This window comes from Felis catus, chromosome D3 (genome assembly GCF_018350175.1).
Source record: "Felis catus isolate Fca126 chromosome D3, F.catus_Fca126_mat1.0, whole genome shotgun sequence".
NCBI lineage: Eukaryota > Metazoa > Chordata > Mammalia > Carnivora > Felidae > Felis > Felis catus.
The window spans coordinates 1,816,014-1,843,444 of NC_058379.1; the positions used below are offsets into that span (position 1 = coordinate 1,816,014).

At 51.9% G+C, this 27,431-nt stretch overlaps 1 protein-coding gene across 9 annotated transcripts in view; it reads left to right on the plus strand.

Moving 5' to 3' along the window:
• Positions 1-1,500: 1,500 nt before the first annotated feature.
• The window catches only part of STX2 (syntaxin 2), an 80,418-nt gene continuing 54,487 nt past the window's right edge, over positions 1,501-27,431 (plus strand). For 3 of the 9 annotated variants that reach the window (XM_023241267.2, XM_045041704.1, XM_045041705.1), the window contains exons 1-6: positions 1,501-1,788; positions 11,933-12,007; positions 15,890-15,989; positions 23,091-23,165; positions 24,729-24,802; positions 25,295-25,403. In XM_023241267.2, coding sequence (XP_023097035.2) covers positions 1,759-1,788; positions 11,933-12,007; positions 15,890-15,989; positions 23,091-23,165; positions 24,729-24,802; positions 25,295-25,403 — 463 coding nt within the window. In that variant the 5' untranslated portion in view covers positions 1,501-1,758. Of the gene's footprint in view, positions 1,789-11,189; positions 11,559-11,932; positions 12,008-15,889; positions 15,990-23,090; positions 23,166-24,728; positions 24,803-25,294; positions 25,404-27,431 lie in introns of those variants that run through there. The other 6 variants (XM_045041707.1, XM_023241264.2, XM_045041708.1 and 3 more) reach the window with 4 other exon arrangements.

Sequence of the window (27,431 nt, forward strand, 5' to 3'; positions counted from 1 at the left end):
GACCTGGCTGAAGTCGGATGCCCAACCGACTGTGCCACCCAGGCGCCCCGTAATATTTATTTATTTTTGAGAGAGAGAGAGAGAGAGAGAGAGAGAGAGAGAGAGAGAGAGAGAAATCCGAAGCAGGCTCCAGACTCTGAGCCGTCAGCACAGATCCGGATGCCGGGCTTAAACCCATGAGCCATGAGATCTTGACCAGAGCCAAAGTCAGACGCCTAACCAATAAGCCACCCGGGTGTCCGGGGAGTGCAATTTTTAACAGCGTGGGGCAGGACAGGCCTCACAGAAAAGGCGTCATTGGATCAAAATCTTTTTATCTTATTTTTTTATTAAAAAATTTTTTTTAATGTTTTTATTTATTTTTGAGACAGAGAGACACAGAGCATGAGCAGGGGAGGGGCAGAGAGAGAGGGAGACACAGAATCTGAAGCAGGCTCCAGGCTCTGAGCTGTGAGCACAGACCCTGATGCAGGGCTCAAACTCACAGACCGTGAGATCATGACTTGAGCTGAAGTCGGACGCTCAACGGACTGAGCCACCCAGGTGCCCCTGGATCAAAATCCTGAAGGAAGCAAGAGACCAAGCTACCTAGTTGTCTGGGGATAGAGTGTTGAGACAGGCACAGCCAGTGCAAAGGCCCTGAGGTAGAATGAGGCTGGGAGTGAGTGCAGGAAAGGGTCCTGGAAAATGAGACTCTGGAGGTAGGAGGAATGGTTAGCCGGTGCGGGACCTTCCACCAAGGCGGTGCAGGTGGTGCGGTTTCGGGAGAAAGCCTGTCCAAGGTGTCAGTACCTAAAGCTCCACCCAGTTCCTCTCTGCAGCCGGGCTGAACTACTCACCAAAATGTTCACGATTTTTAAAAATACATAAAAGGAGGAGCGCCTGGGTGGCTCAATTGGGCCTCCGACTTCAGCTCAGGTCATGATCTCAGGGTTCATGGGTTCGAGCCCCGCGTCGGGCTCTGTGCTGACGGCTCCGAGCCTGGAGCCCCCTTCGGATTCTGTGTGTCTCTCTTTCCGTCTCTGCCCCTCCCCCGCTGGAGCTCTGTCAGCCTCTCAAAAATAAACATTAAAAAAAATTAAAAAAACATAAATGGGTATGAAAGCATAAAAGCATAAAAACATTAGCAAGAAGGGACGAATGGCACATCTGCTTGAACAGGCAAGACGAAGCCAGAGCACAACTCGGCCAACCCCGACCCCTGGCCCCCCTCCACCCTAGATCCCTCGGCTTCCTCACTCAGGCCCCGCCCCCACCGTCCCTCCCCCACCCCTTCTATCTCCAGCCACACAGGCCCCGCCCCTCCACAGGGCCCGCCCCCTTCCCTTCCGGCTAGGTCTGTTCCCGCCCCACCAGGCCCCGCCCCTCACAGGCCCCGCCCTCTTCCGGCGCCGTGTGTCCCCTGCCCCGCAGGCCCCGCCCTTCCCCCCAGGCTCCGCCTTCTCTCCGCCCGGCCTCGTCGGTTCCCCGCCCCACCAGGCCCCGCCCGGCCCCGCCCCTCCCCTCCGACAGCGGCATTCCCGCAGGAAGGCTCCCGCAGGCTGCGTGGGCCCGGGCGCGGCGCGGCCGGGCATGCGCAGAGCGCACGGGCGCGGTTGCCGTGGCAGCGCCGGCCCGAGGGGAGGGCGGCGGGAGGGCGCGGTGCGGAGCCGGCGACCGGCAGGCTGAGGCGGCGGCGCGTCCACCGAGAGCCCGCGGCGGCCGGAGGCGGCGCCGGGCAGGCCTGAGCGGCGGGGCGCGGCGCCCGGGCCCGTGGGGATGCGGGACCGGCTGCCGGACCTGGCGGCGGTGAGCGGCGGGCGGGCGGCAGATAGCGGTTCGGGCTGGGCGCGGCGGGGCGGGGCGGGGCGCGGGGGGCTCGGGGCGGCCGGAGGTGGGGGCGGAGGGGAGAGTAGCGGGCGGGGGGCGCCGGGGTGGGCAGGACTCGCGGGGAAGGATGGGGCTGTTCGGGATGGGCGGAGGTGAGGGGGAAGAGCAGGGCAGGGGGGCGCCCGGGGTCGCGGCGCTGGCCCACCCCGCCGCCGCCTCGTGGGTCGCTGTCTCCGCCGTGTCCACGACTCCCCCACGGCCGAGAGACAGGAACGCTTGTTGCCGTCGCTGACAGGCAGGGAAGCGGAGTTTTTGAGAGTACAGTTTGCCCGGGGGTGGGGTGGGGGGGCACGAGGCAGTGGCCGGGCCTTGAACCCCCTTTTCTGAGCCCCTCTCTGCTTCTTCCCCGGGCTGAAGTCGCCCGGTCACATCGCCCTGTCTGATCCTGATCCTTTGCACAGCACTTAGGACAACCAGAAACTACTCGGCTCTGGTCGGTCCGGCCCTAGGGTGTGGATGTCAGCTCCCGGAGAGCAGGGGCCTGTCGCCTTGCCCGCTGTCCGATCGCTGGGGTCTTGCTCGGGACCCTGCACGTGGTGGGGGAGATGCACACGGTGCCCCTTGCCTGTGGGCGCCTCACAGCCCCGGGTGCTTGCGCTGAGCCATGCCTGTGTTTGCCTTCCTTCCCACCCAGCACACCTGGCGGGTGGAGTGTGTGGTGCTCGGGGAGGAACCCAGCAAATGACCCTTCACTTGAGGGAGGGGCGTCCCCTTAGGCATGGGACGGATCTTTGATGCGCGGTGCCGAGTGCGGGAGGGGACAGCACCATGAATGACATGGCTGCGGTGACAGTCGAGTGGATGTTTATAGAATGTGGCGGAGTTGAGACATTTTAGGCCAACAGGTAATTGCTACTTTTTTTTCCTTTAAAAACAGGACTGTTAATTAGTGCCGAGTGTTCATGTTCTCCAGGACACAGATAAAGCCTCTGCCCTCTGCAGCGGGGCAGCCTCAGCACAAGGTGCTGGGTCCTCTGTCCTAGGGCCTTCATTGCATGTAGCGAATTAGCTTCTTTGCTCCTAGAATGCAGCTGGTTCTATGGCATGCTTAGGAAAATGGAAGGAATCGTCACGGAAATGGTTATCTGTGTTCCGTGGATCACATGGGGAAGCCGGGTTCAAAAAGGCAATGAATTACCCTCCCTTGGAACCATCACCTTATGTTTTACTCTCCTTGCAAGAATGGTTCTTCGTAGTGATTTTTTTCTTCTTAAGGGTCAGATGTTTTGACCTCCGCAGTTTGCAGATGAACATCTGTTAAACGTAGCAAGTTCCCGCTCTCTCGCCCTGCAGAATGCCTTTCTGTGCCAGGAGGAGCTCACGTATTTGTAAAGAATTGCTGAGTGTATCCGAACAGGAGAACTGTAACTGTTGGCGGAAGGTCTCCAAGTGTATGTAATACTGGGGGGTAGCTAAGAAAGGTCTGTCCGTAGGATATATATGTAGCTTTTCTGGGCCTGATTAGCAAAAAATAAATCAGGCGGTTATTTACCACTCTAGCCTTATGTATCCTGCAGGGCCTCCTCCTGCAGCACGTGACCTGTTGGGATCTAGAATTTCAGAGCTAGAAGTGGCCTTCTCTAGTCCAACACCGTCCTGCTCTAGATAAAGACACTGAGCAATTGTAGAACACATTACTGGAAGTTTCTACTTCTGGAGTTGTCTGATCTTGGGCAAATTATTTTTGAAACTCTCAAAACCTCAATTTTCTCATTCTTAAGATGGGGATGATAATCTCTCTCTTGCTTACTCATAGACATGGTTGTGAAACATAAAATTATCTCCCGTGTGTGACACTGGCAGAAGGTGGGACAACTGCCATGTAATCGAGTGCTGTTCATATTTATTAGTTTTTTTTTAATGTTTTCAGATAGTTATAAAAAACAAACTACTATGTGGAGTAAAAAATATTAACTTGAAACTGAATTTGACACGCGTGTAACTTTTAATATTTAAAAAACTCCTCTGGAAATTGTCAGAAATAAAAGTTAAACTTTTTCTTTCCTTAAGGAAATGTATTCTTTCCAAGTGGTTCTTGGAGTAGTTGAATGTTCATAACCATGTTTCTAACCAGCTGGTGTTCTTTTCCTAGGTGAGCTTTAATTGGGTAGTTAAAATATCTCATCAACAGTGTCCAACCTGGCAAAATAGTTGTTATACCTCCAAAAAGTTTCCCTTTTTAGCTGTTGGTGCTTCTTCCCAAGAAGAAGATTACCACTGATAACCATTTGGAAAAGACCTAAAAAGGAGTGTGTCCAGTACAATTTGCCAAATACAGATGTAGCTCCTTCTAACTAGTGATTCTCTTTTTGAGCAGCCAGTTCATTTGGGTGCAGGAAGTTTAAGTGACTTACCCAAGATCTCCTAGACTCTAAATCCGGAAAGAGTTGCTGATTTACCAAAAGCAGAACCACCAATCCAACAGACACGCCCCTGCGAGGTCCTGAGGAGGAGGTGTGCTAGATGCATTAGACGCACAAAAATGACTTGGGTGCCTGTGTGGAGCAAATAGCCAGGGGGAGGGGAGGGGAGGGGAGGGGAGGGGAGGGAGCCAGCAGGGTGAAACACATTTTAGGATGTAAGTAAATGAAAATGGAATTTCTGTTCTAGGGGACGGTAACTCCAAGTGCGTTTGGATTGCTTTTTTAAAAAAAGTTTGTGTGTGGGGCGCCTGGGTGGCTCAGTCGGTTTGGCGTCTGACTTCAGCTCAGGTCACGATCTCGCGGTCCGTGAGTTCGAGCCCCGCGTCAGGCTCTGGGCTGATGGCTCAGAGCCTGGAGCCTGCTTCAGATTCTGTGTCTCCCTCTCTCTCTGCCCCTCCCCTGTTCATGCTCTGTCTCTCTCTGTCTCAAAAATAAATAAATGTTAAAAAAAAATTAAATAAAAAAAAAGTTTGTGTGTATGCAAATGGGTGTATTATAGTTAAGAATAGAGAAACTACGATTTCAACTGTGGGCATTGTTTAAAGGAAAATAAACACATGGCAGTTGTGTGCATTCATTAGTAGACCTGAGAGATGAGAAAATTAGTATTTTTAATCCCTGGATTCAGAGAGATGAATTGCAGGTGCAATTTTTACTTTATTTTTACTTTGAGAGCAAGTGCACATGTGAGTGGGAGAGGGGCAGAGAGAGAGAGAGAGAGAGAGAGAGAGAGAGAGAGAGAGAGAGAGTCTTAAGTAGGCTCCAGCGTGGAGCCCACTGTGGGGCTTGATCCTGTGACCCTGGGATCATGACCTGAGCTGAGATCAGGAGTCAGGTGCCCAACCAACAAGCCACCCAGGTGCTCTTTTCTTAAATTTATTTTATATTTTATTTTGTTGTATTTTGTTGTATTTTATTTTATTTTATTTTATTTTATTTTATTTTATTTTATTTTATTTTATTTTTTTATTTTATTTTATTTTATTTTATTTTATTTTATTTTATTTTATTTTATTTTATTTTATTTTATTTTATTTTTTGGAGAGAGAGGGAGAGAGAGGCAAATACAGGTTTTTAAAAGGCAGGAAAAACAACCTAGATATTTTAAAAGTCCTTTACTTATTTATTTATTTATTTTTTAATTTTTTTTTTAACCTTTATTTTTGAGACAGAGAGAGACAGAGCATGAACGGGAGAGGGTCATAGAGAGAGGGAGACACAGAATCTGAAACAGGCTCCAGGCTCTGAGCAGTCAGCACAGAGCCCGACGCGGGGCTCGAACCCACATACCACGAGATCGTGACCTGAGCCGAAGTCGGCCGCTTAACCGACCGAGCCACCCAGGCGCCCCGATTTGTTTATTTATTTTTAATGTTTGTTTATTTTTGAGAGAGAGGGATTGACAAAGCATGAGCAGGAGAGGGCAGAGACAGGAGACACAGAATCCCAAGGAGGCCCCAGGCTCTGAGCTGTCAGCACGGAGCCCGACACGAGGCTCAAACTCACAAACTGCGAGATCGTGACCTGAGCTGAAGTCAGATGCTCAACCGACGGAGCTCCCTGGGCGCCCCTAAAAGTTATTTTGTGACAGCTCAGACTGCACATGTCCAAAGCATTGTATAGTAAAGGTTCAAATTCCCATTTATAATATAAGGCATTTTTTGCCTAAATACTTCACTTAAAATGATAAGAATTTTATGGCATAATTTCCTAGATGTGTATGTTTATAGTTTAAACTTTTATGTTTTTTTCAGTCTTGCTGCCTTTGTTTCAAATGTTTATTTTGAGAGAGAGCGAGAGAGCACGCATGAGAGTGGGGGAGGGACAGAGAGAGGGGGAGAGAGTTCCAAGCAGGCTCCACGCCACTGGCATAGGGTCCCACGGGGGCTCGATTTCACGGTTCACGAGATCGTGACTTGAGCCAAGATCAAGAGTTGGATGCTCAACCGAGCCACCCAGCGTCCCCATTCCTGTCAGTTTTTTTTAAAAAAAATGTTTATTTTTGAGAGAGAGGTCACGTGAACTGGGAGGGGCAGAGAGAGAGAGAGACAGAGAACCCCAAGCAGGCTCTGAGCTGTCAGCACAGAGCCTGACATGGGTTCGAACCCAGGAACCATGAGATCATGACCTGAGCCAAAGTTGAACACTTAACCCACTGAGCCACACAGGTGCCCCCCAGATTAACACTTCTTGTTTGTAACTTCCCGTCTGTTGTGAATTTAGGGAAGAGAAAACCTAAGAGAGCCAGTTCCTGAAAAACCAGTACATAAAAATGGGTTTCCTCTTCAGTGTGCACATCCCACAGGCCGCCTTAGTCCCGTCATCAGGGGCTGCCTGTGGTTCCCATGGTGGCCTTTGCACCTGCTGCCCGCCCGGATCCCCCTTCTTGGCCTGCCTCACACCTTCATTTGGTCTCAGTGCAGGCATCACCCCTGGGAAGTCTTCCTGTCCTCTCCCCTCTTGTGTCCCCAGAGGTGGCCGTCTTCCGTCTCTGAGCACCGGTGGGTCCTGTTTACTCACAGGCGTCACCCTTTCCGGGGCAGGGCTTGTGCACTCTGGTGCCTCAGTAGTTCCCTCCGGGCACCTGCCGGGTGTTGGGAAGATCCCAGGGTGAGGAATATGTAGGTGACCGTGGAACCTGTGGTCCTGAGGCTCTTTCTGTTGCCGGGGACACAAATCCATTAGCCACAGCAGAGAAGAGAAGGACAGCTATCTATTTTTTTTAATGTTTATTTTGAGAGAGAGACTGAGTGAGCAGGGGAGGGGCAGAGAGAGAGGGAGACTCAGACTCTGAAGCAGGCTCCGGGCTCCGAGCTGTCAGCACAGAGCCCGACGCGGGGCTCGAACCCACGACCCGTGAGATCATGACCTGAGCCGAAGTCGGACACGTAACAGACTGAGCCACTCGGGCGCCCGGAGAGAGGGACGGTTATTATAAAGAAGGGCGGTGCCTCAGAACCAGAGGGCAGAATGTGCCTCGGGACCCCCCTGAGGAGCGGAGCCAGGGATCGGCAGGCAGCTCACGCCTGCACCCGGGTCACGCCTGCTTTGTCATGTGCCCCTGTGCTTCTGGTGTCCTTTCTGTCCTTCCGTGTGTGCTCCCTCCGCCCTCCCCCTCGGGCTCCTGCCCCTTCTCTTCAGTTGCTCAGCTGACCCCACTGTCACAGCCCGGCGTGCGAGCCCTGAGTGGACAGACAGTGTCCTCGTGCCCCGGAAACTCAGGTGGAGGGTGGACAGGGGTCAGCCGAGGACACCCCTGCTCTGAAGGAAATCAGGCAGGGTGAGAGGCCCGTGGGTGGGCTCCTGAGGATGGGCGACCAGGGGAGGGTGTGTGAGCTGAGACTGGAATGAGTGGGAGCCACCAGCGGGGTCGCACGGGCGGGCGACCTCCCGGGTGGGGAAGGGCTGGTGCGAAGGGCGGACGGGGGGCTGGTTTGGTTGGCGGTGAGGCAGCGTCCCAGATAAGGGGAGACCCTTGAACATGGCATGCGAGGAAAAGGGTCAGATAGCAGAAGCATCTGCACGGTACAGTTCTGTCTATGTAAAGTCTAAGTACCTGTCAGAGGTATTTGTATGATGTTAACAGTGGAGACAAGTATGTAGCAAAAAGGGAAAACCATGAAGCAGTGTGATGTTCTACCACAGGGCGTTGACGTCTGATAGTATGAGTGTGAGAAAGGCCTGTTACGCTCAGCTCCAGAATTACAAACCGGCCAACAGACGGCTTTTACCCGTAATCACAGGTTCTTTTCTTTGACTCAAGGGATTTAAGTTTGAGAAAGAAGTTAATGTATTCTAGCAGCCAAGGGACAAGTGCTGTAGATATTTCAAGAAAATGTAATTTGTCTGCCCTCACTTTCGATCTGTGTGTGCGGAGAAAGAAGCCAGCGTTTCATCAGAGTTTGGATTCTCCCGATTTGTGATAACCCAGCTTCCGTCGAAGTCTCAACAGTGAGCGTTCCCGTGACAAGTTATTCACGGCTGTTAAACGGTCCCCAGATGTGGAAGCTCCTTGCTCTCTGCTCTTGACGATAGTTGTCACAGAGGGAGAATTTTATTTTTAATGTAACCCTGCATCTAAGGAGACTTCTTTTGAAATGTAACGGGAATGGAAATGTTGGTATTTGAATGTTTGTCTTGCAATTTGACACTCTGGAAGTCGAGCCCGTCATATCAGAGAAGACTCCTACTGCCTCCGGTAAAGGCTTTGCCACAAATTGTAGCGACCGTCACACGGCGGCTCGTACGCGGTCCGTTCACCGCCCAACTGGAGGGATGAACACGGGCGCGTGCAGACGGGGCCGTGATGCCGCTTAAATGAAACAGCAGTGTTTCGGTTGTCACGTTCTTTGTTCTTTTTTACGAATGGAAACGCTAAGACGGCATAAGGGAGCCTGTTTCCTCTTACCGCGCGTTTTGGGAACTCTGGTTAGAAGTTAGAAATAGAAGTAAAGGGTTAAAAACGAGGCTAAAGGAAGAGGACGGAGAACACGCGTTCCTGGTCCTCTGGCTCCCTCGAGGGCTGCAGGTGGAGACAGGGGTCCCCCGCCCCCAGGGGTGGCCGGGAATGAAGAGCACGCAGGTGCGCGGGGTGCCTCGCGGTGGCCCGCGCACTGCCGCGTGGGGTGTGCTCAGCGCGCAGCGTGGACAGGCGGCAGTGAGATGCGCGTTCCTCGGGCGTTAGGCTGGAAGCCTCTCCCTGAGCGCCGAGGTGCATAGCGGTGTCTCTCCCCCATGGGAGGTGAAAGTTCCCTCGAGTTTTCTGCAGAATGGAACACACGGCGGCATCTTCTGCGAGGGATTCGCCTCGGGATGACCAAGTACCTCGGGTGGGGAGGGGGGAGGCGCACAAGTGAAGCAAGACGGGCTGCGGGTGGATGGCCGCCGAACCGTGTGATGGGTACATCGAGGGCTCACGGTAGGTTTCCTTCTGCTTTTGTGTGTGTTTGCGGTTTTCCATACCAAAAAGCAAAGCAGAATCCGGGCATCTGTGAGTCTAGAATTACTCTCGGAGCAGTGAGATGTGAGCGGCCCTGTGAGAGTGACGTGGGGGCAGGTAGAGGTGTTTCGCATCCCCCTGTACTCAGCGCCACGGGTGGAACAGCCAGCTGCAACTCCTAAATCAAGTTCATGACGGTCCTCGCAGGCCAGCTACTTAGGTGATGCTATTTCGCCCTGATGTTCCTGGCCTCGAGCCGGACAAGACAGCCGGTCCCTTTTGAGACCCCACAGCTGAGAAGGCAAGACAATGAGACAAATAGTCACCAGGGAGTAGAGAGACACAGGGCCAAGTCCAGAGGAGTGGAGTACGGAATACACTTTCTCAAAGGCAAGGGGTGAGGCTGTCACAGGGAGTCGGGAAGAGAGCCTGGTGGCTTTGTCTGGCGTGGTGGCTGGGCTTTGTCTGGCGTGGCGGCCGGGAGGGAAGCCCCCCTCCTCTGAGGGGTGGATGGTGAGTTTTGTTTTTAACTTATTCATTTTATTTTGAGAGCGGGGGAGGGGCAGAGGGAGAGAGAGAGAGAACCCCAAGTAGGCTCCACACTCAGTGCAGAGCCCGACATGGGCTGCATCCCACGAACCGTGAGATTGTGACCTGAGCTGAGACCCAGAGTCAGACGCTGAACCGAACGAGCCCCCCAGGCCCCCTGGATGGTGAATTTTTAAGAGCAAGGGTGTCTGGAATCAAATCGACGGGGCAGTCCCTCTGCCCTCAGTGCCTTGACCCCCTTCCTGGTGGGACGGGCCCGTTGCCCGGGTGCTGCAAGCTGGAGGTAAAGGGTCAGCACGGTGGGATTGTCGGTGGCCAGCTCTGTGGAGTCAGACAGACCCGGATCCGCAGAGTGGCCCTGTGGCTTCTGAGGACTCGGGCCCGGGTCCCTGAGCCCCGCGGTCTGTGCTCCGGTGTGTGACGTGACGTGCTGACGCGGGCCGTGGGTGCCTCCCGCAGCCCCCGGTGCACCTGCCCTCCGTCCCGCTGGCAGCCTGCCTCTTCCTCAGGAGGGGAGGGGCCCGGAGGAGTGAGAGCTGTCTGTGGCTCCCCGAACGTTCTTTCGGCGGCTTGCCGGCTGATGGCCGCTGGAAGTGCAGCTTTGCTCACAACCGAGACCGGCTGGGATTCTGAAGCCTTTGTGGGTTTACGCGCCCCTATGACACCAAGGCCCTCGGGTCACACGGGTCACAGGCTCAGGGCCTGCCGGTGAGCAGGCCGGAATAGTCCTGCTGACAGTAACGGGGAGTCGAGGTGCTCGCTGAGCACGGTCGGTTAGAGCTGGCTGCTCCCAGCTCTGGGGGCCACAGGAGGTAGGTGGAGGCGTGGCGGCCGTGCTCCCTGGGCACCCGGGGGCTCCCCCTTGCCCTCGCAGCTGCTGGTGGGGCTGCTCGTCCTCGGGCACACCCTCGTCACACGGCCGTCTCCCCCGGGTGGCTGTCGTTTTTCCTCACACGGACACGAGTCACGTGGGGTGAAGGGCCCACCCTGTTGCAGCATGACCTCGTGGCAACCAATTACCCCACGCGGACCCCTGTTCCCAATATGGTTCACGTGCTGAGGCCCTGGGGCCGGGCCTTCAACGTCTGTGTTTCTGGGGACACGGTTCAATCTGTGGTTCTTGTCCTGTTAACGCAGCACAAACACAACACTCTCAGCGTGGTCACCCTGGGCGTCTTTCTCAACAACTGGTGTCGTGTGAGAGCAGGGTGGTGGCTGTGTCCCACTCGGGACACGGCTGGGGACCCCAGCTGGGAGTCAGGGTTGAGTGAGCCCACGCCTGTCTGCAGGGCACCGCCCGGTGAGCGCCCCCCCCCCCCCCCCCCCGTGCTGCTTCCCACAGCCCTGCTGTGGCTCGGGCTCCCACTGGTACCACGTGTCTTGCCTCCCTCCCTGGAAAATGGTTCTTCACGCACTGGAATGTGTCAGAATGTAACAGCGTTCAGCGTTCTGGAGTGTTCTAGCATGTTCTAGAATGCCCCACTCTGACCTGAGTCAGAGACCCAGGCTTCTGGAGATTCTGATGCAACTGGAGTTTGAGAAGTGCCCTGGAATGTTCTTTGATGGGATTTAAACGTCCAGAACCTGACTGCCGGTACAGCATCTCTGTGGCTCCTCCCGGCGGTCGGGACAGCCGCCTCTCTCCTCCGTGTCACTTCCCGGGTCTTCTGTGCTAAGGGTTTCCTCATTAAAAGCGATTATTATTTGTGGGCACCACTGGGAGTTGCTCAGAGGAACACGGGGGATGCCAGCTAAGACGAGTGCAAGGTGCTTGAAAGGTACGTGCTTTAGAAAAGTTAACCGGCAGTGTCCGTGTTCTTAATCTTCGTAGAAAACATGCAGTGTAAGGGCTTTGCTGCTCGGAGATAAAACTTGCTGTGTCACGTTGGCTTACGTGGGCCAACGAACGGGTCCGCGTTGCTGACTTCTGAGAAGTCCGGCCATTGTTTCCAGGAAGCAGCCGCGCCACCTCCGGGGCCCCCGCCCCTCCCCCTGCCGTGGTCTCTTCCGTGGACAAGCGACGTTGTCGTGGACGGTTGTTGCGGACAGTGCCGGCCTGTTACGGTTCATGCTCCTCTCTCTCAGTTCACCGTTTGTGCCCACGTGGACGTTTCTGAGATCTGAATTCTCCTTTTTATATCTTCCGTTTTAGTGCAGAAAGAATGATGATGGGGACACCAGTGTTGTCGTTGAAAAGGACCATTTCATGGATGATTTCTTCCATCAGGTAAGAGCCACTGAAGGAAGCCCAGCCAGACTGTCTCCAAACACAGTTAATATACCCGAGTGTTTGTCTTATTTGAAATAATACTAAAAGTAATATTACGAAAAGTTGCCGTGTGAATTACATTCAAGTTCTCTAGAATTTTTGGTGCCCTTAAAATACTTGGTGGCGTGGAGCCATTGTTCCGGGAAGTGCACTTGGGGAGGGGACGGGGTAGTGCTGGTTTGACCCCAGCCCCCTCCCAGGAGGAGCTTGGCGTCCCAGGGCTGGGTGGCGCCTGGCCGGGGCTTCCTCTCCTGATGTGATGCTGATGTGATAGGTAGAGAGCGCCCCTCCCGGGACAGGCTCCTCCCAGACCCTGCCACCCTCAGGTTCTCACCCTGGGAGCAGTGGTCTCCAAGCGAAGGGCCACCCGGTCCTTTCCAGAGGGAGTCGTGGTGGCGGTGGTGCCCTCTGCCGATGGCGCCGGGTCAGGAGTGCCCAGCACGCACGTGACGACACTCCTCGTCCTTTTCCTCCACAGGGTCCCCACACGGTGACCTCGGGCATCAAAGAGCTCATACTGTGTCTTTTTTAAAACCACTGAACGAATCTTAAATTCCTCTGCTGGAAAGTCTTAGACACAAGCAGGTGTATCACTGTGGGAAAGACGCTCTGTCACCCATCAGCCTGGCGTTTCCCTGAGGTGCCCACCCTGGAGCCGCGTCCCTTGGATCTGACCTCGTACCGCGTCCCCTGTCCCGGGCTGGCCGCAAGGCCTTCCCCCTCCCTCTTAGCACCCCAGGGCTGCTGTTGGGGTATCCCGTGCGTAAAGGCTTAAACCTAAGTGATACTTGACCAAATTTTGCATGAATTCAAATTTTTGAAACTGAGTCACACAACAAATAATTTGACTTCATTAAACATGAAGAAATGTGTGCGTTATCTTTTTTGAATGATGAAAACTTCATTTGCAGGGTTTATTTTGGTTACACTGAATCTAGTCTAATAGTTTCAGTGGACTCTTAAAATTGTTTCTGTTTATTTTTGAGAGACAGAGACAGGGCGTGAGCAGGGGAGGGGCAGAGAGAGAGGGAGACACAGAATCCGAAGCAGGATCCAGCCTCTGAGGTGTCAGTACAGAGCCCGACGGGGGGCTCGAACTCACGAACTGTGAGATCATGACCTGAGCTGAAGTCGGATGGTCAACCGACTGAGCCACCCGGGCGCCCCAAGTTTCAATGGACTCTTAAATCCAGGGACAGTCTAAACTGGCCTATCAGCGTGCAGATTTGAAAAAAAAGTAATATGTTAATAAAAACATATTAAAAGTTATCAGTTTTCAGAATTCACTGAATATCTAGTATAAGCCTAGTCACTGGGTTTACGTATGTATTATGTTAGTTCCTAATTTTATCTAGTGGAAAAACATGAAATTAAGTTATTTGATACAGGGACTTACTTTAAGGCCCAAAGAAGTTAAGATACTGAATTTCCTTGTTTCACTTTGGAAATGAGACTGTTTTTAATTGTCTGGAGCTTACCTACCCACTTTGTGAAATTATTTTTCTATTTTTACCCCCTTTGGATGCTTAACTCTTCCAGAATTCCATTCTTTGTAAAAATGTATTTATTGTAAAGACCCACCTGGAATTAAATGATGTTGTCACCTCCAGTGGAAGAATTGTGTACAGCGGGTCATTGAATGCCACTCCCCATGTTTCTGGTCACCACACGGGTCCGTGTTGGCTGTAGGTGCCCCAGAGGCGTGGGAACGGGACTCCCGCTGGGAGGCTTGGCAGCATTGGGGTTCAACCGAAGTTCAAGTTTTCACTGGTTAGAGAGTCGTCGTATTTACAGTTAAGTCTCGTGGAAGGATTTCTTAGTTAGACAACAGGTGATGTTGTTAATACAAACTGGTTTTTTGAAAATGGCCTTTGTATCTTAAATATCACGTAGAATGCTGTAGAAGATAGACTTTTGCACGTGGCCAGTGTTTAGTAAAGGACTTTGGAGAGTGCTCTTCGGGTGGCCAGGAAAGGTCCCCCTGGCAAAGATGACTTGTAAGGGACAGAAAGAGACCCCGTGTGGTGTCAGTGGCAGCTGTCAGCACCACCCTGCCCGCCGGCACCTGCACCGTGTGGGAGTGACAGTCCCCGCGTTGCATTGGCCCCGAGGCCACGCGGCACCAGGGGTGTGAACGCAGACCCCGCAGGTCTGCAGGCCGTGCCTTGGCCTTGGGTGACGGTTGTGCCCTGGTGCGTTTGCTTCGGCTGAGACAGGAGCCCGTGCACCGAGGCCAGAGTGTCCGTGCTGGTGTTGAAATAGCAAACGTGTAAAGGAATCGGTTTTTAGTTGGTGTGTCATTTTCACACGGTCAGTAAACTTAAGCTGTGAGCATGAGAAGTATGCACGGTCCTACAGGACTTACGTCGGTGGGGGTAGCCCCCGGCCCAACGGAGTAGCACTTCGCCCTTCGGGGAAGGCGGGATTCTGTGTTCCACGCCCCTCTGGCATGTGCATTTTCAAAGTGTGCTTCGGAGTTCGGACCGGGGTCCCGGGGGCCAAGACCCTTTCAAGGAGTCCAGGCGGTCAAGACCATGTTCATGGTGATCCTAAGATATTTGTCTTTTCCCCTCCTCCCCTCGCGAGTACGTGCGTGGAGTTAGTCTCCGACCGCCGCTCTCACAAATCGCCACCGCCCCAGCGGCTTGACCGACACGCTTGCGCTCTCTCCCGGTCCAGACGTCAGGAGTCTGAAGTGAGTGTGCAGCGCTCACACCCGCGTGCCGGCACGGCTGGCTCCTTGTGGACGCGCCACGGAAGCAGCCATTCCCTGGCCTTTCCAGCGACTGGCGCTGAAGGCACACGGCTCCAGCCTCCGCTTCTGTTTTCTCACCCCCGGCTTCTAAATCTAACCCTCTCGTCCCCTTTTTGTAAGGACACTTGTGATTACTTCAGAGCAACTCAGGTAACCAGGATAGTTTTCCCGTGTCAGGACTCAGCCCCATCTGCGAAGTCCTCTTGCCCTGTATGGGAGCACTCACTGGACTAGGATGTGGACATCTACCACGATGTGGAAGGATTCTGTAATGACTGTTTTAGGAAGGATCAGTCAGCACTTAAGCTGTGTGCCCAGTCTGGTAATTCAGATACAGGGATCTGTACATTACAGTACATTACAGTACATTACATTACTGTACATGACTGTACATGACGAGTACATTACAGTTTGAAACAAGTGTTCAGTAGTGTAGATCATTGGGTAAAAACAATGACTATGAAGGCTTGGCCTCGTCTACGGTAAACACCTCCCCACGTGGGTATGACTGCTGGCATACCCTTTTTTTTTTTTTGAAGATTTTTAATGTTTATTTTTGAGAGAGAGAGCGTGAGCAGGGGAGGGGCAGAGACAGAGAGAGACACAGACTCCGAAGCAGGCTCCAGGCTCTGAGCCGTCAGCACAGAGCCCGACGCGGGGCTGAAAGTCATGAACCGCGAGACCGTGACCTGAGCTGAAGTCGGTCTCTGAACCGCCTGAGCCCCCAGGCGCCCTGCCCTGTTCCCGGCTGACTGCACAGAGAGCTGCAGGCGGCCGCGTGCTTCCCAGTGACGTCATCTGCGGCAACACGTGGGTCTTGACGGTAAAGGTTTGTACAACCTGATGGGTTTTGTTGCTGAGGGTTGATTGACACCGCCTTAGCCACGGCGGTATGGACCTTCACACCGTACGTGTTTCTTTGTCTTCAAAGTAAGTAATTCCCGGTGTGAGAATGGTAAAAGGCTGTTATTTCTTTATGTGGTGATTACTCATTCACTTCCCTCCTTTGTCCTTCCCTTTTCGGGAACGGCAGGTGGCAGCAGATTCGGATGTGCGCAATAATGATGACTTTCTGTCTGTCCTAGGTTGAGGAGATCAGGACCAGCATCGCTAAAATAGCTCAATATGTTGAAGAAGTAAAGAAAAACCACAGCATCATTCTTTCTGCACCAAACCCAGAAGGAAGTAAGTTGCTGGCTTTGAAAAGAAGTGCGTCTGTCTGTGTGTCTGTCTCTGTGCCTCTTTCTTGCTGCCTTCGAAACGGGCCTGGGCCCTGGCGGCACCTGCCGGAGGTCAGGCCGGGAGCTCGTAAACACCCTGGAACCGAGCAGGCCACACCCTGTCCTGACACAGTGGTGGCTTCGTACGACCACCGCCGTGTCCCGTCCAGAAGAATACGCAGGAGGGACTTTGCCGAGCTGTGGGACCATATCAGTGATGGGACCTCAGATGCGGACTTTCTGCATCCCTAGTTAAACGGGAGTGACGGGATTTTGTGTTGAGACGAAAGTTAACAAGAGATTGATTAGGGGGCTCCTGGGTGGCTCAGTTGGTTAAGCGTCAGACTTCAGCTCAGGTCATGATCTCACGGTCCGGCAATTCGAGCCCCACGTCGGACTCTGTGCTAACTGCTCAGAGCCTGGAGCCTGCTTCGGATTCTGTGTCTCCCTCTCTCTCTGTCCCTTCCCCGCTCATGCTCTGTCTCTCTCTGTCTCAAAACTAAGTAAAACATTAAAAAAAAAAGAGATTGATTAGGAAAACAGCATTTGTTAGGGCAGGTTTACAGGTGGTTTGAAGAGGAAAGGCTTCTGCATGCCACGTGCTGTCCTGGGTGTCTGCTGAGGACAGCATGTGAGAAACGGTTTTAGATTAGCCCAAAGTCGGGGCCTTGGTAGTCGTAAGGGAGTGTTGCCTCGACCTGGAGACATAAGTTTTGGAAACGTCGGGTGAGATGGCAGAGACTGCAGATTGGAGTCCACCCGTCACGTGGGGATTTCAGAAATGGTGTCTTTACAGAAGGAACCCTTCAAGCCATGAAAACGGTCGGTCCGTCCACCATTTAGATCTTCCATTTAGACGAGTTTCTCTGGGTCGTGGTCTGCAGGGCTTGCTGCAGACGCCTCGCGCATCCTGCACTGTATTTATTACCAGGTGCTTTGGGTATCGGTGTTCACGTAAGCAGCGTCTGCTGCAAATTTTATTTTCTGTTCGTTTCCACGTGTTGACCTGGTGCCCATTGTCCTGCCTGCTTACTTACTAATGCTGTTAATTTCCGTGTAGATTGCGTTGGACTGTCTCTGCACCCAGTCGTGTCCTCTGTGAATAATGACATGTTTCCCCCCCACCTTGTGCTTCCTATTGTTGACTTCTTTCAGTGACGTCCGGTGTGGGCTTGAGTGTAAGTGGTAAGGGGGCGCTCTCACTCTCAAGTAAAGAGGAGAGTTGAGAGCAACTTTTTGTTAGATTACTTGATGTAGCCTTACGTTGAAAAAATAAAAATCTTAAATTGAAAAAAAAAAAACCCACGTTTTTAATTTTAAGATTTTGCATGTCTTATAAGACGATGCTCTGACCCTCTGTAGATGTTTCCCAAAGTGTGTTGTGGGGCATGAATCTCATCGGCTGGCCTATGTCACTAAGTGCTTTGGGAGCCTCATTGTGCCATAATCCCTCTAGAGAAGTTACAGTGTGCTCCGAGCAATAAAGGCCCGGAGCAGTCCTGCAATAAGGAAACCTGTGTCAACTTTGCTTAGTCTGTTTGCCCACAGCAATTTTTTTTGTAATTACTGTATTTTATTCTTTTGTTGAATGAATATAATTTATTGTCAAATTGACTTACATACAACACCCAGTGCTCATCCCAACAGGTGCTCTCCACAGTGCCCATCACGCGCTTTCCCCTCTCCCCCATCCCCCCATCCACTCTCAGTTTGTTCTCAGCATCCAAGAGTCTCTTATGGTTTGCCTCCTTTCCTCTCTGTGTCTGTTTTTTTTCCCCTTCCCCTCCCCCATGGTCTTCTGTTCAGTTTCTCAAGATCCACATATGCGTGAAAACATATGGCATCTGTCTTTCTCTGGCTGACTTATTTCACTAAGCATAATACCCTCCAGTTCCATCCACGTCGCTACAAAAGGCCATATTTCATTCTCACTGCCGTGTAGTATTCCGTTGTGTATATAAACCACAACTTCTTTATCCATTCCTCAGTTGATGGACATTTAAGCTCTTTCTATAGTTTGGCTATTGCTGAAAGTGCTGCTATAAACATTGGGGTACAAGTGCCCCTATGCATCAGTACTCCCGTATCCCTTGGGTAAATTTCTAGCAGTGCTATCGTGGGTCATAGGGTAGGTCTATTTTTAATTCTTTGAGGAACCTCCACACTGTTTTCCAGAGGGGCTGCACCAGTTTGCATTCCCACCAGCAGTGCAAGAAGTTTCCCGTTTCTCCACATCCTCACCAGCATCTGTTGTTTCCTGAGTTGTTCATTTTAGCCACTCTGACCGGCGTGAGGCCCACAGAAATTTTTATGTGACGCCTGTTAACCTCTTATTTAATTTTTGGGAGAACTGAATTTGGATAAATGTTCGCGTATTTGTTTCCTCTTGAGTGATTTACCTCTGAAAAACTTTTGCTGCCAAGAAGTAGCAGATGAAGCTGCCGTTGCAGTAAACGCGGAACTCTCAGTGCTCACAGTAGTCCCTTTTGGGCCCTAAGTAAAACGATTGCTTCTTTCTTTTGTACGTTTGGTGACAACGTGTGAACCGAGACGTGGGAAACCACGTGCAAGTGCTTTCGTGGTCGAACTTTGAACAGAGAAACGTAGTCACCCTTCTCCTGTATGACGGGGCCCTGCGGTGAGGAGCCCAGGGTGAGGCAGGTGGCAGGGGGCTGCCGGCCTCCCAGCCCTTTGTCCTGGGCGGGGTACCACGCCGTGGACGGGGGTGGGGGTCCTCGAGCCGCTGCGGCCCAGCCCCCCAGCCTCTGGGCCGAGCGGTGCCTGAGCACGGTGGCCACCAGGTGGCGCCAGACTGCAGACGGGCGCCTGGTTCCTAGGCCTGCAGCTGCTGGATGGGGGACGGGTGCCGTTCAACATGCTTTTTGGGTTTTTAGCGAGAAAATCTTCAAGTCCATGGGAAAGTTGCCAGGACAGTACAGAGAACACCCCTGATCCCTTCCCCTAGATTCGCCCGTCGTCCGCATCTCCGGGCGTGTGGCCATGCGTGTGCTTTCCGTGCCTGGATGAGCACATGCGGTGTTTGCCGACACGTGTGACACGTGTGGTGTGTGTGTTGTCGTCAGTTCTGCCGACTTGTGTCAGAGCCGTGCTCCTGTGTGTGTCTCCGCGGGATATGCTCTGTGCGCCGACACCGTAACCATCTAAGTCGACATTGCTAACGCACCGGGATCCGACGTGCAGTCCCTGCTTCCCATCTCAGGGACTGTCCGGGGACACCCTTTATAGCCCCCTGTCCCCTCCTTCCAGGGCCCAGTCCAGACTCACGCACGGAGGACACGGGCACGGATGCCGTCAGAACCGCGAAGCGTCGAGGCGCGTTGGGCCTTTGTCCCCACGGACAGGCTCTGCGCTCCCGTCCGCCCTGTGTGAGCTCACAGCCCCCCCCTCCCCGGTGTCCCTGATCGGTGTGCGTGGTGGACCTATCACACCGCTTTCCCGTCGGTCTCCTACGCCCTAGTAGCTGACAGCTCTCTCTGGGCTCTTATCCGTAAAATAAAACGTGGCCAGGCTTTGCCTTTTTTCCAGTTTGATCGTTTTTTGTCTCTAAGTGCTTTTAGTCTGTTTGCCAGAATTCGTGATGTGACATTGGGGCGGACATTCTTGCTTCTTTGGTAACTTTTCTCTCTTTTCGTGCTTTCTCTTGGATTGGTTTTTAAGAATTTTATCCCCTCCACCGTGAGCCTGTTTATATGAACTACGTCCTGTCACTTTGTGGTCGTCCCCTAGATGACAGTGTGTATTTTTTTTTTTTTTTTTTTTTTACCGTTTATTTATTTTGAGAGTCAGAGAGCATGTCTGAGTGGGGTAGGGGCAGAGAGAGAGACAGAGAGAGTCAGAGAATCCAATCAGGCTCCAAACTGTCAGCACAGAGCCCGATGCAGGGCTCAGTCTCAGGGACCCTGAGATCACGACCTGAGCCGAAATTAAGTCGGGCGCTTAACCGACTGAGCCACCCGGGTGCCCCCATAGTGTATATTCTTGATTTAAGATCTAATGTAAATCTGTACTTTTGTTTCTTCCGGTAACACATGGGCCTTAGGAAACTTTAACCCCATCTTTCCTTAGATGCACATATTGACGTGTGTATATAATAGATACAAGTAATGTAACTATTTGTATCTTACCTTGTTTTGTACAACTAACCTACGGTTTTGACCTCTGCTTCTTCTTTATCCCTGGGCCTCACACCTTCCATCTGACACTGTTTCTTTCTAACAAACACTGTTGGGGCGCCTGGGTGGCTCAGTGTGTTACGCGTCTGACTTTTGATTTTGGCTCAGGTTGTGATCCCAGGGTTTTGGGACCGAGTCCTGCTTCGGGCTCTGCACTGAGTGTGGAGCCTGCTTGAGATTCCCTCTCCCCTCTCCCCACTCCCACCCACCCCCGCTCCTCTTCCCTGCTTGTGCACTCCCTCTCTCCCTCTCTCCTTCTCTCTCTCTCAAATTAAAAAAAAAAAAATCAAAACACTATCACTGCTTTTAGTCGGGAATATGCATTTGTCTGAAATTTTCTGTCTGTAATCTTGTTCTTGGAGGATGTTTTCACTGAGTGTAGGAGTCTGTTGGGAAGTAATTTTCTTTGACCATCTTGAAGATCTTGAAGTTATCTTTCCAGTGCCTTTTTGTTTGTTGTTTTTTGTTTTTGTGTTTTTTAAAGTCACCTGTCGACTTGTAGCTTTTAAGATACTTGGGTTTTGGTCTTTGCTTTAGCAATTTTGTGCTGACGTTTCTGGATGTGGTTTTCTTTCTGTTTGCCTGCTTTCCCCAAGGCCTCTTGGATCTTTCAGCCCACGCCTCTGGCCACTTCAGCCACTTTCTCTCCGTGAACCATCTCTGCCCGATTTCCTGTCCTCTCTCTTTGGGAGACTTGAAATCTGTGTCGTTAAACCTTTTCACCATACTCGCAGCGTCTCCTGCCCTCCGCTATTTCCCAGAGACACCGTCTCCTCGTTTTACTTGGAAGCTGTGTTTCTGAGTCATCTGCGGACCTCTCTTTGCCCGTTGAGTTATTTCTGGGTGAGAGAAGTTTTGGTCCCGCAACATCCCTGGTTCCTTTGTGCACCGTCCGGTTTTCTGACAAAGTTCTTAATTTTGTGTTTTACCCCTTCGAGGATAATGATGTCAAAAGTCTGTGTCTGATGATCCACTAACAGGCGCCCTGTGGGTCTGTGCAGCTGGTCTGCTGTTCTTTGTTGGCCTGGTTATTTTTGGTGGAGTCCTGGGCTTTGTACGTACAAGCTAGTAGCAGTAATTCCGATCCTAGGACAGTATTTTCTTCTTCTTCTTTTTTTTAATTTTTTTTTTCTTCAACGTTTTTATTTATTTTTGGGACAGAGAGAGACAGAGCATGAACGGGGGAGGGGCAGAGAGAGAGAGGGAGACACAGAATCGGAAACAGGCTCCAGGCTCCGAGCCATCAGCCCAGAGCCTGACACGGGGCTCGAACTCACGGACCGCGAGATCGTGACCTGGCTGAAGTCGGACGCTTAACCGACTGCGCCACCCAGGCGCCCCTCTTCTTATTTTTTAAAGTTCATTTACTGGGGCACCTGGGTGGCTCAGTCAGTTAGATGTGTGACTTGGGCTCGGGTCATGATCTCGCGGTTCATCGGTTCAAGTCCCGCGTTGGGCTCTGTGCTGACAGCTCGGAGCCTGGAGACTGCTTTGGATTCTGTGTCTCCTTCTCTCTCTTCCCCTCCCCTGCTGGTGCTCTGTCTCTCTCTCTCTCTTTCAAAATTAAACATTAAAAAAATTACCACCCTTCATCTTTAAAAACAAAACAAAAACAAGTCTATTTACTTATTGCGAGAGAGACAGGGATAAAGCAAGTGGGGGAGGGGCAAAGAGAGAGGGAGAGACAGAATCCCAAGCAGGCTCCATGCTGTCAGCACAGAGCCCAAGGCGGGGCTCGAACCCACAAGGAAGCCGTGAGATCATGACCTGAGCTGAAACCAAGATCGGACACTCAACCGACTGAGCCACCCAGGCGCCTCAGTATTTTCTTTTTTAAAAGATGATTTGTAAACGTTGCTGACAGATGGCAGGGGTTGGGGGAGCAGCTGGCTCCCTCCCTGGGTGTCCTTCTCCTGGGTCTTCTTCCCTGCCCGTGTAGCTTTATGGTGTCTTTAAGCAGATTAAACGCACGTTTCGTCCAGCTTTCCGGACAGTTCCCAGCAGGAGTGTTGAGAGCACCATGTCATTTCTCAGTGGTTTGAAATGGCACCTTTGCCGAGGACAGCCTCGCGGCCCGCTGCTGTGGCTGGCAATGCCCCTTTCTCGTCTCTCACTTACGCCTGGGCCCCCGCCTGCCTGTGAGCAGAGAGCCCGGGGTCTCCCCCTCCTGGAACAGACCAGGGGCTTTCTTATCCAGCGAGGGGAGTGCTCCTGGGGAGTGCCAGCGGGGCTCTGCCTGCACTGATCCACCGCAGCTCCGTCCTCCCCCCCACCCCCCCCACCCCCTGGCTCATAGCTGTGCCCCATCCTCAGCGGGGCCACACCCCTGCGTACATCCGGCCCGTGTGCGTTTGCCTGTAGACTTGGGCCCTCGCTCTGCCAGCCCGGACACAGTGTGGCCACCAGCACTCCCCTGAGGGGCTCGCCTTGCTTGGGTAGAGGAGAGCACAAGAGAAATCAGACGCACGGGAGAATTTTTTTTCCGGGATTTGGTTAATTTCTGCTTTTCTTTCTTAGGTCTAGGTGTTAGCGACGGATCCAGTGACCTATTCCACCAAATTAATGGCTGCAAACCAGCCAAGTATAGGTGCACATCACAGTCACCTGCGGGCTTGTCAGGTCCCATTGCTGGTGGCAGAGTGGCACCCAGAGGTCTGGGGCGGGGCCCAGGAATGCGCATTTCTACCAAGCTCCCCCTGCCACTGAGGTCCCTTGGTCTTGGTGAACCACTGGCAAGATCGATACTTCTTCTTAAGAAATAAAAACACTTGAGTATTTGCCAAGGATGTTGTTCCATTTGTAAGTTTATTGGGCGTTATTGCTGTTGGATATTATAGCTCAGATAACTTTTTTTTTTTTTTTTTTTTTTTAAGAAACAAAGGAAGACCTTGAGGATCTGAACAAAGAAATCAAGAAAACTGCCAGTAAAATCCGAGCCAAGTTGAAGTGTGAGTTTAAGGCTTTGGCTGCGTTTGATCCTTCGTGGCGGCACGTGGCTCGTCTTTATTTCCTTTATCACTTTCTGTTCTTCCACATTTCTAAACGTCTACACGATGGGCACTTTAAATTATTTGTGTGTATTTGGAACAGCAAGTCTGTAAATGATTCATGAGTCGAGAATTCTTTAACTGCCGGCTGGGAGGACCGAGGACCAGGGGCTCAAGCTAATGGTTGTTAATTGGCATATTGGGGACAGAAGCATGAATATTCAACAAGGTCAAGCACTTGCTGATAAAGGGTTGACCTCTTACAGAGGCGTGTCTGTAGGACGCTTGTGGCCAAATTGCAGATACGTGAGAAGGCGAACAGTCCTTCCCACGAATCACGGGTTCTTCTTCAATCCTTTACGTTTAGGTTCTGTTGAATGCTAAGTGCGCGGGGTTTAGCCTCTGTGGAGCTGGAGGTTCAGGTCTAACAGGTGGTTTTTGGGAGGGGCCTGCTGGAAAGACACATTGTATTTAATTGTTACAGAAGAGCGTTCACATCCAGGAAATCTCTGCAGATGGGAAAGAACTGTTTTGGGGACATTTCAGACAGGTGGGAGCCGGGGGGGGGGGGGGGGGGTGACCGCCAGCTGCCACCATTCACACCCTTCATCTGTGCGCCATGCAGGGGCTTAGGGGCTCCCACCTGCCAGGTGGCTCAAAGCCCGTCCAGACGGTGGTTTCATCAGTGTGGATTCCAGGGTACTCGAAAACAGAAGGATTTTGGCCCAAAAGTACAACCACAGTGCCGTGATTATATCTAGGTCAGATCATTGTGGTTATTGGTCACGAAATACCCCATGGGAATGCACACGTCCCCAGTGATCTTTGAATTTCTTTTCACAGTGTGTTTGAATTGGGTTCCCAATAAGGACCCTACCCTGTGATTGGTGACGTGTCACTTCAAGTTTTTAAATTTTTTTTTTTTACATTTATTCATTTTCGAGAGACAGAAAGAGACAGAGACAAGCAAGGGAGGGACAGAGAGAGAGGGAGACACAGAATCCGAAGCAGGCTCCAGGCTCTGAGCTGTCAGCACACAGCCCGACACGGGACCCAAACCCACGAGCCACGAGATCATGACCTGAGCTGAAGTCGGACGCTCAACCGACTGAGCCACCCAGGCGCCCCAAGTTTTTAAAACTCAAATTCTCTTTGCATCTTCCCCTGGAAGTTTTCTTTTGGTTGGAGAAACCAGGGCATTCGTGAATCAGAATTTGCTACGCTTCAGGGCATTAAAGCCGATGTCACCCAGGTTCCTCTCTCTTTCCTGTTGGTTGATAGTTGACTTCTCCAAACCCCGTGAAAGTCGGGCGTTTTGTTTCGTCTTTTGTTTTTCTTTGAAATGTTAAGATATAACACCTGGTTTTGTTTTGTGAAATTATCAACAATGGATGATTGTTGCCAAGATGCATACATTTATGAGGAATCGAAAAGATAAGAAAGAAAAGTAGTTACAGGTTTGGCTTGAGAAACATCCATTGTTTAGTTTAAAAGGTGAGTGACTCTTTTCCTGTTCGTTCCCAGCTATCGAGCAGAGTTTTGATCAGGATGAGAGTGGGGACCGCACCTCAGTGGATCTCCGGATACGACGAACTCAGGTTTGGTCGTCGGCCTAGTGAGCACAGGCCTCTTGTCTCCCTTTCAGATTCAGAATAGTTTGTCTTTACGTCACATGAATCCGTACAGCATCTCTGTGTAAAAGGTCGTGGCGTCTTTGGGTGACCTCCGTATCATGAAGGAAAGATTCCACGCTGCGGGCCCGCGTTGTCCGAATTCCCCGAACCCTGCGGGCTTGGGGGGTGAGGGGTCTGTGGTGCCCACACCGGGGTCCAGGCTGCTCGCTTCTGCCTGAGTGTGTGGGTGCCGGGCCACGTCCGCTCAGCGGGAGGTGTCCCGTCTGTGAGCCGGGGGCCGTTGTGAGAGTCAAGCCGGGTGACGCGCGTGACGTCCCGGGGTGGACTCCGTCTAGAGCTGGCTGCCACCCGTTCGGGTCCGGTTGAAGGGCAGGTGTGACCGTTGTGGCTTCTGTGCCTCACTTGCTACAGAAGAAGTGAACGTTGTGTATTAATTTCGTGTTTCCGTGTTAATAGCATTCAGTACTGTCTCGGAAGTTTGTGGAGGTCATGACGGAGTACAACGAGGCCCAGACTCTGTTTCGGGAGCGGAGCAAAGGACGCATCCAGCGCCAGCTGGAGATCAGTGAGTGAACGAAAATGCTGTTTTGATACAAAAGGTCCTTTTCTTAAGGTCTGACGGGAAAGTTCTGTGGCTCCAAAACGGTAGTTCATGTCTGTTTTTGCCAATACTGCAAAGCCTAAAGCTTTTCCAGAGCTTCCTGTTCATTGAGTCATCGAAACGTTTTCTTTACGTCCCTCAGAAAATCCTTGGTGAGTGGACTTTAAGTTACTTTCTGGTTTTAAAAATGTTTATTTATTTTATTTTTGAGAGAGAGCGTGCGTGCACATGCGAGCAAGGGAGAGGGAGGGGCCGGAGAGGGAGGGAGAGGATCCCAAGCAGACTCCGCGCTGTGAGCACAGAGCCCGACGCAGGGCTCGAACTCACGAACCGTGAGATCATGACTTGAGCCGTAATCGAGAGTCGGACGCTTAAAAACGGAGCCCCCCCGGCGGCCTCGCACTGCGTTCTAACTGCCATTGCTCCTAGGGTATTAATCAGATTTGGGAAACGTCCAGCCATCAGTTGCTCAGGTGTCTCTCCATAGCCCCCCTGCCCCACCTTGGGAGACGGTTCTCTGTGGGCCTCACGCTGACTGCCCTTTGCTCCAGACGGTCTTTCAAGGACGTCTGTGCGGCCGTCCCCCTTGGACGATGGAGCTTGGCTGCCGCCGGGCAGAAGGCAGTATGTTGACCGCAGGAAGGTCAGTCCGGTGTGCTCGCTGTCTGCTCCCTGTTGGAGAAGACCGGGGCTCCTCGGCCGCGACACGGCCTCACGACGGGTGCAGTGTCCCCCGGGGTTGGGGAGCCCAGAACAGCTGTGAACTTGAACCTCATTAAATGGCATCTCCACAGCCTTCTTGGGATCCAGTTAACGTGCCACACGAGCGATTTCCAGAGTGGGCAGGTCCGTGGTTGTCACGTCCACACAGTCCAGTTTGGAACATCTTCGTTCCCTGGAAGAAACTGCCCCTGTCATCAGTCCTCCCCGTGCCTCTTCCCCGGAGCCCTCGAGCGCCACCAGCCTCCACAAATCTGCCCATTCCGTACGCTTCATGTAAACGGAATCATACAATATACGGGCTTTTGGGACTGGCCTCCCTCACCTAACGTAGATTTTTCAGGGTTCGGCCATACTGACGCGGCTGGCGTGTCCCCTCTTTCCCGGATGACTTGTGTTGTGCTGTGTGCGTGGACCCCGTGTGTCTGTGGCTCAGGCGGTGGCCATGTGAATAATGCTGCCGTGAATGCTGTAATCATGACGTTTCCTCATTTAACTTTTTTTATGTGTGACACAAATTGTAAAACGTAACGATTGTCAACTGAGTTTTTCCAAAAACCTGTGACTGTATTTCATAGAGAATACGAATACGTTCAACTCAAGGAAACATACATAACAACCAAAACATAGCAAGTATTAAAGCGTCTGATTCTAACGTTCAGTCTTTATTTACGATCTTCTAATAAATGCTGATAACATACGTTGGTATTCTCTTTCCATAAGCCGGAATTAGACTTTTACGAAAGCCAGCGTGCCAAAAAATTACGTGTCAACGCCCTTTTTAGAGTTCTCATTCCTACTAAAATTAGATTTTTGTATTCATTCCAATTATAAGGTTTTTTATGAGAGTTTTCCAGTTTTTCCTGCTTGTTAGTCTTATGTTAATTTCTCTCATCATTAACACTCACCCAAGAAAGCATATTTGAAAGGTTAGGACAATGTTGCTTGAAAATGTTAACTGGGGCACTTGGGTGGCTCAGTCGGTGAAGCGTCCCCACTCTTAATTTTGGCTCAGGTCATGATCTCACAGTTTGTGGGATCAAGCCCCGCGTCCAACTCTATGCTAGCAGCTTGGAGCCTGCTTGGGATTTTCTCTCTCTCTCTCTCTCTCTCTCTCTGCCCCTCCCCCCTCAAATAAATAAACTTAAAAAAAGGTTAACTCAGGTCTAGTTGCTAACTTCTGGTTGAAAAAGTCATTTTGAATTTTTTTTTAATGTTTATCTTTGAGAGAGAGAGACAGAGCATGAGCAGGGGAGGGGCAGAGAGAGAGGG